This window comes from Asterias rubens, chromosome 13 (assembly GCF_902459465.1).
Source record: "Asterias rubens chromosome 13, eAstRub1.3, whole genome shotgun sequence".
Classification (NCBI taxonomy): domain Eukaryota; kingdom Metazoa; phylum Echinodermata; class Asteroidea; order Forcipulatida; family Asteriidae; genus Asterias; species Asterias rubens.
Genome location: NC_047074.1, coordinates 7603159 through 7615595, shown reverse-complemented (window position 1 = coordinate 7615595; position 12437 = coordinate 7603159). Strand labels below are relative to the sequence as shown.

General features: G+C 38.2%; 1 protein-coding gene across 2 annotated transcripts; it reads right to left on the bottom strand.

The window, feature by feature from the left end:
* Positions 1-1350: 1350 nt before the first annotated feature.
* On the bottom strand, positions 1351-7788 carry LOC117298991. Of its 2 annotated transcripts, XM_033782393.1 has the most exons (8): positions 7246-7788; positions 6418-6721; positions 5600-6336; positions 5244-5313; positions 4646-4724; positions 3691-3760; positions 2962-3110; positions 1351-1773 (listed from the first exon to the last, which is right to left on the bottom strand). In XM_033782393.1, exons 1-8 carry the CDS (start codon positions 7516-7518, stop codon positions 1548-1550), a joined length of 1908 nt encoding a protein of 635 aa, XP_033638284.1. In that variant the 5' UTR covers positions 7519-7788; the 3' UTR covers positions 1351-1547. The 2 variants fall into 2 exon arrangements, with proteins under 2 accessions (XP_033638284.1, XP_033638283.1); XM_033782392.1 differs by having other exon boundaries at positions 5600-6721.
* Between the last annotated feature and the right edge of the window lie 4649 nt (positions 7789-12437).

Below are 12437 nucleotides of genomic sequence, written 5' to 3'. Positions count from 1 at the left end.
ACATATATAGTCGCAGACGACCTGTTAAAGACACTGGACACTTTGGTAATTGTCGTCAAAGACCAGTCTTCTCACCATATGCACAAAATAACAAACCTGTGAAAACTTGAGCTCAATTGGTCGTCAAAGTTGCGAGATAATAATGGAAGAAAAAACACCCTCAAGTACCTCGAGTAATAATATTGAGGTTTATTACGTCAGTATTTTGTAGGCCTGGTTGTTCAATGAAGGGAGTGATATGACATGCGATCTGTCGAAGCGAGGTGGGAAAATTAGGCAATATTTATGTACGTGAGAATTCCCTTCACCATTCATACACAACAATAGACGCATTTATTCACAACTCAATTACTATGCGTTTATCAATTGCATTGTCGACCGTTGACTTTAATTATCACCTTTTGAAATGAACTTTTCACAACAGTTCACGAACGGTTCCATAGACCAAAGGTAGGCTTTATCTTTAAATTTAAGGTAGGCTTTATCTTTAAATTTAAAATGTTTAATTATCTTTTCCCCATACAATTCGCTTTTACATGCAAACAAATAATAACACTTCTACAAATAACAAAAGTTAAGAGGAATATGTAATGATAAGAACTTTAAAACACGTTCATCACAATTAAAGACACTATACGGTAACCTTAACAAACGCACAAAATTGTGTTATTTGCCAGGTCGGTTGAATGCTTAAACAAAATTGATGGGGTCAACGAACAATTAACATTTAATCGTTTCACTTCGTCATTTAAACATTTCAACCAAGTAAATTTTTTTTGTTTCTATTATTAGACGAATGGTAAATTAAGGTTTTCTTTATAGATGATAAAATCAGATGAGCCGAAACGCACCAAATTAATATTATCACTAAGCATGTCTCGCACTATTCGGTGTTTTTGTAAGTACCTGAATCCAAAGGATTACAAGCATTTCCCCAAAACATTGTACTAAATAATTACATTTAAGTAAATTCGAGTTACAAAACTAAAAGGTTGCTCGTAATTGAAATAGCCATGTACGTTTTATTTCTTAAGCTTAAAGACACTGGACGCTAATGGTAATTGTCAAAGACCAGTCTTCTCACTTGGTGCATCTCAACATATGCATCAAATAAAACAAGTGAGAAAATTTGAGCTCAATTGGTCGTCGAAGTTGCGAGATAATAACGGAAGAAAAAAACACCCTTGTCACAGGAAGTTGTGTGCTTTCAGATGATTGATTTCGAGACCTCAAATTCTAAATCAGAGGTCTCGAAATCAAATTCGTGGAAAATTACTTCTTTCTTAAAACTTCTTTCTTTCAGAGGGCGCCGTTTCTCACACTGTTTTATACTATCAACAGCTCCCCATTACTACTTACCAAATAAGGTTTTATGCTAATAATTATTTTGAGTAATTGCCAATAGTGTCCACTGCCTTTAACCACAGGGAAAATATAACTTTGAGGTTATAGTCGGTAAAAGAACAAGAACTTCTTCTAAATAAGCATGAGCAATAATTGTTCCAGCCGTGTATCTCTGTTCAACCATTAATATTTCACATTACGGCTCAACCAAGGTACTCCAGAGCAGTTTTTCTTATCTTTCCACTCTCTTCTTCATCTCGAAGTAAGTAGATCCAATAATGGCGGCAGCTTTCCGAGGCATTGGCCAAGGTCTTTTCTAATAAGACTTCACACAGGATGAAACTCAAGAATGGGAACTTCAGATGCTCAAAACCAAGCTCTCCTAGAGACTTCAGCATACGAGTTATCCTCAAATAGTTGTGTGAAGATCTGTTAGTATGGAAAACAACGAGAGCAGTATTAGAAATGCAGACCACGGCCCAATTTCATGGCTCTGCTTACCGCCGAATTCTGCGTTTACGATCACGATTCCCCGCTTACGTGCTAGTGCCGAATTTCTGCGCTAGCCTTGAAAGCGTAGAATGCCTAGTAACGTTAAGTACGCACGCGCTGAAGCCCAAATTCGCCGCTAACCCGTGAAACACGCTTGCCGTAAGCACATAATTCCCTGCTTCCGTAAGCGCCGATTCTGTGCTTACGGCAAGCAGAGCCATGAAATTGGGCCCAGTTTAGTACCAAAAACCTTTCCCCGAAGAAAACACAGAGCAATTGTTGAAATTGATTCAAGTCCCGTTCTCGTGTGAGAGGTCCCCAAGCATATCGTGACAACTAGCAAACAAGTCAGACAGTCCGCGCTCACTTAATATATATGTGGTCTCACGCGTGTGGAACAGGTTGGGAAATGCACAGCATAACAGAACAGTTTTCTGGCGAATGGCACGAGATAGGGACTTGGGTCAAGTCTAAGCAGAAGGGGACTTTTAGGACGCTAGGACGCTGGGTGGCAGCAGACTAACAGGTAAAAGCTTGAATTCAAATATTTTAGTGAGAAATTAATTCTTTCTCAAAAACTACTTTACATCAGAGGGAGCCGTTTCTCACAATGATGTATGCATTAAACAGCTCTCCCTTGCTCGTTACCAAGTAAGTTTTTAATATGCTAACAATTATTGTGAATAGTTACCAATAATATCCACTGCCTTTAAGGCCCGTTTGATAATTTTCTCATCCAGTTTGGTGTAGGCTCAAAAGCAAACCATTGTTTTATACAAAATGAAACTACAAAATTTGATGACGATTCTCAAATAATTATCTTAAACCTACCGTTTGAAATGTCTAAACCTTTCTTCCCAGTTGTCTTCTCCTACAGTAACTATTCTCAAAGATATAAAACCTACCTATTGAAATGTCTTAATCTTTCACTCCAGTGTCTCCCCGTACAATAACTATTCTCAAAGATCTTAAACCTACCTATTGAGATATCTAAACCTTTCTTCCCAGTTGTCTTCTCCTACCATTACTATTCTCAAAGATATAAAACCTACCTATTGAAATGTCTTAATCTTTCTTCCCAGTTGTCTTCTCCTACAATAACTATTCTCAAGATCTTAAACCTACCTATTGAGATTTCTAAACCTTTCTTCCCAGTTGTCTCCTCGTACAATAACCCCAGTCTTCTCATCCTCAAGACTCATGCCCCAGAAATCAAGCATCATGTGGTATGACTTCAAGACTCGTTGACTAGCAGCAGGGTTCTCCATAATACTCTGATAAAGAAGAAAGGTAAAATCACAAGATACATTTAAAATAACAACAAAAACCACAGAAGGCAAAATACAAAATAAACACAACAATACATGCAAAGGAGAAGCACAGATAGATTCAATGAATAATGTATTTTTTGCAGGACACAAAATACAATGTCCACAGATTTACATTAAAATTGCCCGTTCCAAGATAATGTTAGAAACTTCCCTTTAAATATTACTTGCCTAGGTGCTGTAGTTTCACAAAAACAAATTCGGCTCAGGAGACGAACACTTTTTTGGCATGATACCAAGTATTTCTCACAGTACTGGTCTTTACTGAAAACATCGTTCTGAGATTTTCACCTTTTTTATCTCAAAAACTGTTGACGACTTATGAAGCTGAAACTTCTATCAGGTAATACAATCATGTCCATTCACAAAAGAGTAGGGATTCATGTCATGGCCAAATAACTTGATCTAAAATAGGTATCAAAACACTTTAAGTGAAAGTCAAGTGATCAAAATCAGAGAAGTTACACTTAAAATCAATTTATATTTATAATGAATATTCATCTTCTAAAAACTGTTTCTTTCTTACCTTTGCCTCGTGAAGTTGAAGCTCTTGAGCCCGATGATTGTACATCGATAATTCCCGAATTGGAAACAACCTAAATAAAAACAAGTCATAACCAATGTTTGTTGCAAATTACTGTTTAAAATTGTCTTACTAAATTGTATTTACTGTCAATGAGGATCCCAACATGAAATAAACGTCTGAATGTCAGAAATAAAATCGAGTGAATGATTGAATGTATTAGTTTGCTTGCTGTTATCATCTAAAAAATTGTCCTCAGAAAAGTGATGATTTCTTCAAAACTGTGATTAGCTCAATCTTATTTCTCAAAACAAATGCCCAGCTATAGCTTTGAAAAAAGTAAGTAGGCCTAAAAGAACAAGTTAAATCTTTCAACATAATCCCAAATAATCCCTCTGAGATACACGAATGATGTGCCAGTAAATCTGTCATATGGTTGACAAAATTCTTCATTGTCATCTTTTAAAGCCATTGGACACTTTCGGTAGAAAGTATTGTCCAAGGCCCACACTTCGTGTATCACAACTTCTTTAAAAAAAAAAAAAAAAACGAACCTGTGAAAATTTAGGCTCAATCGGTCATCGGAGTCGGGAGAAAATAACGGGAAAACCCACCCTTGTTTCCGCACGTTTTGCCGTGTCTTGCATGACATGGGTTTAAAATAAATCCGTAATTCTCGATATCGAGAATCGATATTGTTTTAATGTTTTCTCAAAAAGTAAAGCATTTCATGGAATAATATTTCAAGAGAAGTATTTCACCATTACCTTCTGTAAACCCTGTAAGTTATTTGTAAATCTGTGAACGTTTTTTTTTTCTATACCGAAAGTGTCCCATGGCTTTAAGATCTTGGCCCCTTCACAGCTAATAATCACTGAATGTGGTTTTTGACAAATATTTGAAAAACAAGTTTTTAATTCATGCAAACACACATGGCCGTTCTTTACTACCAACATACCACTGAATGAAGTCATGGCAAGTCTCAAGCAAACTGTAGTCTCCATACCAGACGTGATGAACCTGATCGATAGACATACCTCGGGAAGGGTAGGGATGAATACAAAATTAGTAATGACAAGAGTCTAATTATTTAGAAAAGAAATCTCAACTCTCTTGAAAATCATATCCTAAAACAGAGACGAAATGAAAATACACACCAACAGCTAATAAACAAGATCATCATTTTGGGACATAATTCAAGGTGTTTGTTGTTGAGAGTTGTCTTAATGTTTTCTACAATAAGACGTACTCAATTGTGATGCAGTGTTGGATGGTGTGCCAAGATGTTTTGCAGACCATTCGGTTTCCTCCAACATGGAAAACAAATAAAACACTTTCGATCTCTGGCTGTGCTCCGTGGTCATAATGGGTTGGTGTGGCTGGTTGTCAAAGGCACCCTTGCATGCCGTCCTTCGAAATTCAGCTCTTAGCGAGTAAGGATGATTAGCCTCCCACTTGGGTTTTTCTGGTACCAAAATGTCCTTTCATACTGTACATGTTTAGTATTTAGTGGAAAACATTGGACACCCCTTCTGGAACATCTGATAGACACTTACCATTACGCCCACATTTGTTGTTGCTATAGAATAGCCAATTCTCACAAAGATATATGTTGTCTTCCTTTCCCTGTAAAAACAAAACAAAACACAATAAATAAAGATGATCAAATAATTAAGTTGTGAAAAACTGCAGAGATGAAATGGAACCAATATTGAGCAATCTATCTGTTTTAGAAGTTACTGAGAGGTGTTGAACCCCGCCCTTTCTTGCACCATTCGTCACTAATCCCAAACCTCAGTTTAAAAACCTTTATGATGCTCTCAATGACACATCGAGAAAATTGACTCTCGAAAGTGTCTCGATTCAAAACACTTCTAAATTAAACCGAAAAGTTAATAATGATATTGATTACCGGATAGCCTTGACGGTACGTCAGAGTGTCTAGTGCTGCCCTAGTTGGCTGGTTCAGTAGGTACTGGAATGTTATCTGCTCGATTTCATTTGATCGAATTTTCTGCTCCCATTGATTTGATCGACTTTTCTGCTCCCATTGATTTGATCGACTTTTCTGTTCCCATTGATTTAATTGACTTCTCTGCTCCGCTTTATTTGCCCGACATCTCTGCTCCCGTGGATTTGCTCGACTTCTCTGCTCCACTTCATTTGCTCCACTTCTCTGCTCCACTTCATTTGCTCCACTTCTCTGCTCAACTTCATTTGCTCCACTTCTCGTCTCCACTTCAATTGCTCCACTTCTCTGCTCCACTTCATTTGCTCCACTTCTCTGCTCAACTTCATTTGCTCCACTTCTCTGCTCAACTTCATTTGCTCGACTTCTCTGCTCCACTTCATTTGCTCCACTTCTCTGCTCAACTTCTTTTGCTCGACTTCTCTGCTCCACTTCATTTGCTCGACTTCTCTGCTCAACTACATTTGCTCCACTTCTCTGCTCCACTTCATTTGCTCCACTTCTCTGTTCAACTTCTTTTGCTCGACTTCTCTGCTCCACTTCATTTGCTCGACTTCTCTGCTCAACTACATTTGCTCCACTTCTCTGCTCAACTTCTTTTGCTCCACTTCTCTGCTCCACTTCATTTGCTCCACTTCTCTGCTCCACTTCATTTGCTCCACTTCTCTGCTCAACTTCATTTGCTCCACTTCTCTTCTCCCGTAGTTTTGCTCGACTTCTCTTCCGCCGTGAATTTGCTCGACTTCTCTGCTCCCGTGGATTTGCTCCACTTCTCTGCTCCACTTCATTTGCTCCACTTCTCTGCTCCACTTCATTTGCTCCACTTCTCTGCTCCACTTCATTTGCTCCACTTCTCTGCTCAACTTCATTTGCTCGACTTCTCTTCTCCCGTGGTTTTGCTCGACTTCTCTTCCGCCGTGAATTTGCTCGACTTCTCTTCTCCCGTGAATTTGCTTGACTTCTCTGCTCAATTTCATTCCTGTCTCCAAATAGCAGATTCTTGAAGTACCCATACTTCTTCAAGATCAGTGTTTTGAGGAATCCAGGTATCTTTATGACCTGGCTCTGAAGGGAAAAAAAGTTTACGCAATAAACAACACTGAATTTTACCATGCTTATTCTAAAACATACAAAATATGAATGATAAATCAGTTCAAAATTTTGCAAAGTCATGGCTTTTTTTTGTGGGGAGGGAGGTGGCACGTAACTGAATGGTACATGTATTGTATTGCTCAGGGCCCTGTTAGCATGTAGGTAAGCACAAACAAATCTTAGCACAAAATAAGTTACCAGCCAAAACACCATACAGTTAACACTGCTGCGACTGGTACCCAACCCACACATTTCTTGCTAAAGCAGAACAAATTTTCCTAGTAGAATTTTCTGCTTAACAGCTATATGAAATAGGGCCATGTATTTATAACTACATGTAAACTCCATTAAAAGTTAATCACTCACACATGCAACATGACACACCTCAAAATTAATCACAAAGCTATAAAACTTTGTTTAAAATTAAATGGTATAACAATTTATCTGTAACTTTATTTGAATATAAATGATAAATTTTCTCCCTGATGTCCTCTTACCAGATAACCTTGTTGACAGAACGTCTTAGTTTCTTCCACAGTCATGTGTGATGAAGGTGGGTACGTGACGGGCCAACGGCAGTATTCATGATATATCACGGTACACCTGAAGAACAGATCCGAGCTCAAGATCCGATAGAGCAATGGCCTCATTGAACGCTTCCAAAGAAAACATGACAGGTGCCATAGACACCATGAAGGAAAGCACAATAGCATGGCTGTTTTGAAAACGTCTAAAAACTCTAAAAAACACTCCAACATTAGGCAAATCATGATACTGGACAAAATGACAGCTTAGTTATCAAGCTTAACGATGGCTGTTGCAGGTGAAGAGTAGGGCCTATGGTTCCCTAAAGCAGAGACAAACTATGAGATAGTGCCACATCTACGAATATGAGTAATGTTAAACGTACTTGATTGCTGGGATGGGAAAACGCAATACATTGATGAAACACCAATTGACATGGACCACCTCCTTCCCATATGTAGGTTGCCGCTTTATTGTAGCACATTGTGTAAAGTTATGGATTATATTTATACACCCGTACTGTTCAACAAAGGGAGCGACCACATGTGGTTCATGAAAAACGAGGTCACAAATCAAACACGATTTCTGTGCGTCGGGTATTCCCCTATTTCACAACCACAGACCGAGTACAATGCAGTAGACTTGTACAAGTCGTTGCATGTATGTTACTAGAGAAACAGCTCCCATGCAACTATCACGCGAGAGGGGGCTGTGCTGTGCGAGGGCTGTTCTTAGGCCGTGTCCGAAACGACGACTTCGACTACAGCTACGTCTAGATCAGCGCGTCTACCAGTGTTGAAGAATAGGCAGACGCGCGCGATCTAGCCGTAGCTGTAGCCGAAGTCGTCGTTTCGGACACGCCCTCACAACGACTCCAATCTGATAGGTGTGTATTTAACTATGACGTTAATCGATATTATCTTAGACATTTCTATACATTTTATTACTGTTGAGTTATGTAGCATCCATCTTTTCATATACTCATTGCTTTTTCTTTTTAAATAAGGGAATCAATGTGTGGTGAAGAGGTTTTCAACTAGTGGTTTAATCCCAACGAGGCCTGGTTCTTGATAATTTTACCAAGACGAAGTCGAGGTATATTATCAAGAACCAGGCCTCGGCGGGTTTAAACCACTAGTTGAAAACCGATTCAACACACTTTGATTCCATTCAAAATACATTTTCGGTCAAAAACATCAACACTTTTTGGTCAAAAAGTAAAAAAAATGCAAAAATTTAATTGTTCAATGATTTCTTTCAACACAACACCCCTCCAGCTATGAAATGGTAAAGCCCTCCGCTGCCCTCGGTTAAACAACTCCTTATAAGGGAATGTTGTGCGCGTCGCACGTATCGCGTGATGTGGCACAACTGTTTCAGCCGTTGCTCTCGACCAATAGGAATGAAGAAACTGTCTTATAAGAACAGGTGTCACGCCCATGTTTCAACACTTTTTACTGGTCATAAACAAAGGTTTATACACACCCACGTGACGCCTAACTGTTAACCAATACGACATTTATACGACAATTTATGTGACAAAATAGTAGGAAACGGGGACAAGGTTGCTGGTGTAAAAGATTTTATTTCCAAGTTGTAACCTCAATCGTTTCAATGCAAATCATTTTACAATAATTATAATTACTCAAACTATATAATATACAGTTTGGATCAGATTCACAAAAACAATTATTTTAAATAACAGCTTCTTAAAAGCAGTGGACACTATTGGTAATTGTCAGAGACTAGCCTTCACGGTTGGTGTATCTCAACATATGCATAAAATAACTAACCTGTGAAAATTTGAGCTCAATCGGTCATCAAAGTTGCGAGATAATAATTAAAGAAGAAAACACCCTAGTCACACGAAGTTGTGTGCGGTTAGATGGTTGATTTCGAGACCTTAAGTTCTAAACTTGAGGTCTCGAAATCAAATTCGTGGAAAATTACTTCTATCTCGAAAACTACTCCACTTTAGAGGGAGCCGTTTCTCAAATACCATCAACCTCTTCCCATTACTCGTCACCAAGAAAGGTTTTATGCTAATAATTATTTTGAATAATTACCAATAATGTTCACTGCCTTTAACAACAATACATGATCGCCAAAAGTCGAACATTTACAGAATCGAATACATGTATAGCGATGTGGGGAACAGTTGTTGCAACAGCAGGCGCAAAACGCCGTGTAGTTCCAAGACATGATTATGGGCTCCAAGATGACCGAGATAATGGGAGACTTTCTGGGACGATAGAGGGCAGCAGACTTACCGGGTAAATCCATTGTTCTCAGAATTATGCGCATGTTCAGAACTACGTAAACAATGGAAATTTACCCGGTATGTCTGCTGCCACCTAGTGTTGGAAAGTCTCCTATTGGCGGCCTGAAAGTCGATACGATTCTTATACGAACTTGAAACGAAGGCATTCAACAAAAACTCATCAAGTTAAACACCTGGTTCATTTATTTTCGCTTGAAAAGTAATGCGCCATTGCACCAGCATTTTGCAGTCAAAAGGAGTAGTATCAATAGTTGAGCATTCACTGTTCAACGTTACTTCTTAAAAACTTGAGGTAAATCAGTTAACATTTTGTATAAAAAGGGAATATAATTATAGCTGGCTGGAGACCATGTGAACTTGTTTACAATAAGTGTGACCTTGTGCGTTCTTTGCCTTGTCTGCAGGCAAGATACTACACTGATCATATGGGGAAGTTAACATTTTGTGTCGTAATTTCCACATCAATCCAAGTGTTATGAAAGTAAAAACGTGCCCCTTTCAACATATCAAAAGTTGATAAGAATTAGAAAGTGCAATCTCCATAAAATATCATGTTATAGTTGTCTTCCATTAGGCTGTGTAAAAATCGTGCCTGCAGGAAGTCCAGGCTTGGTGGCTATTTTGTAAACATGTGATGCCACAGGTCGGTCACATTCCCATATAATAATTTGTAAACACCCTTTTACATGATAAAATGTTTGGATCAAAAAGGCATTGATTTGTTATTAATTTTGCCAATATATTCCCTTTTTTCAATAATGCGACTTGGAGTTGAACAAAGACAAATTCTCTGGAGCAGGATTTGGTTCCCTGCAAATTATGCTATAGACAATTTGTCTTTGTTAAAGCCCTAAACATTACAACATTTTATAGTCAGTTTACCTTGTGGTTTATTACTTGATAAACTTTATTAAAGTGTAAAATGAAGAACGGAAAACGCCTTGTCTAGGCTTGAATCACAAAGAGCTAAGATTGATGTTAAGATTTAAATCAGTAAATTGCTAAGCAAAGTTGACATCACAATATAAAATCACTATGGCCTTACTGAAAACTAAATCTTAAGATGAATCTTAGCGCCTTGTGAAATTGACACGAGAAGCCTGCCTGGTTAATGTGAATGCAGAACTTCCAAAATAGATAAATCATAAACCTGAAGTTACAGAACACATTCAGTAACAAACAGAAAGATGACTGTGGGAATACAGTATAGATAAAATGAACATACACGTGTGTAATACAGTGGTTTTAACTAGGGCGATTTGTAATAAAGAGTGCCACCAATAGATTGCATTATTTCTCAAAGGACACAATAGGGAATGAATGTATACGTCAAAGAGCAGTCTTCTCACTTGGTGTTTCCCAACATAATCATACAATATTATTTTATGATTATGTTGGGAAAATTTGAGCTCAATTGGTCATCGCAGTTGCGAGAAAATGATGAGAGAAAAAACACCCTTGTTGGGCGAATTTGTGTGGTTCAGTTTCAGATAGGAATAAAAGACTTCTGTAATTTGAGTGAGAAATTACCTCTTTCTCAAAATCTATGCCACTTCAGAGAGAGCCGTTTCTCACAATGTTTTATACTGTCGACAGCTCTACATTGTTCGTTACCAAGTCAGTTTTTTAGTTTGAGTAATTACAAAATGCCCTGTGCAGTCTGGTGCTGTGTATGAAAGTCATAAGGAATTTTGTTTAAACAATCCAAATTAATCTCCCGTCATACCTGCACTGGCTGTAAACCTACCATGAATCCCTGCAATGTTTAAGCCATAATAACTAACAATTAACTTCATTTGAAAAAACATCAACAACAAAAACCTTAGATAATAACTTAATTATAGAAGTTGATGATCAATTGAATCCTAGCTTTAATAAATATTGTCTTGCAAAGGTATGCGAGAGTTACAACCGACCAGACCACGTTTTTTTGTCTTTTGACAACAAGAGGTGGTTCATTTTATATCAAATTCGAGAAGGTGGGGAAGAAACATAACCGACTTACAAAGATGATCTGCCAGAGAATACTCAAGGCTGAAACAGACAAACTTGAAGTCATCGCTCTATACAATCTCATCGCTCTACGCAATCTCACAATCTCATTGCTCTACGCAATCTCACAATCTCATCACTCTACACAATCTCACAATCTCATCGCTCTACGCAATCTCAAAATCTCATCGCTACGCAATCACGCAATCTCACAATCTCATCGCTCTACGCAATCTCACAATCTCATCGCTGTACGCAATCTCACAATCTCATCGCTCTATGCAATCTCACAATCTCATTGCTACGCAATCTCACAATCTCATCGCTCCACGCAATCTCACAATCTCATCGCTCTACGCAATCTCACATCGCTCTACGCAATCTCACAATCTCATTGCTCTACGCAATCTCACAATCTCATCGCTACGCAAACTCACAATCTCATCGCTACGCAATCTCACAATCTCATTGATCTACGCAATCTCACAATCTCATCGCTCCACGCAATCTCACAATCTCATCGCTCTACGCAATCTCACATCGCTCTACGCACTCACATCACGTCTACGCAATCTCACAATCTCATCGCTCTATGCAATCTCACAATCTCATCGCTCTATGCAATCTCACAATCTCATCGCTCTATGCAATCTCACAATCTCATCGCTCTATGCAATCTCATATTTCTCAGAGATCAACCAGCTCAAGCTCATATCAGAGAGCAACTAAAGCAACTTTTGCAGCATCTTTGAAATCCAAATTACAATTAGAAGATGTTGAAGCTAATAGAAGTCTATAGCTGTTTTGGAACAAGCCTTTTAAATCTAAACCTTTTAAATCTAAATCTACAACAAAGCTTTTATCAAGACCCTTGCGAGTTTAACATAATTT

What these genes read in the sequence shown, in the direction of transcription:
- LOC117298991 (XM_033782392.1), bottom strand. Translation starts at nt 7,518, where the DNA reads ATGATTTGCCTAATGTTGGAGTGTTTTTTAGAGTTTTTAGACGTTTTC. An exon ending in CGTACCGTCAAGGCTATCCG is followed by an intron (nt 5,314 to 5,599) that starts GTAATCAATATC and finishes TTGTTTTTACAG; the next exon opens with GGAAAGGAAGACAACATATA. An exon ending in AGGTTTAGAAATCTCAATAG is followed by an intron (nt 1,774 to 2,961) that starts GTAGGTTTAAGA and finishes CCATACTAACAG; the next exon opens with ATCTTCACACAACTATTTGA.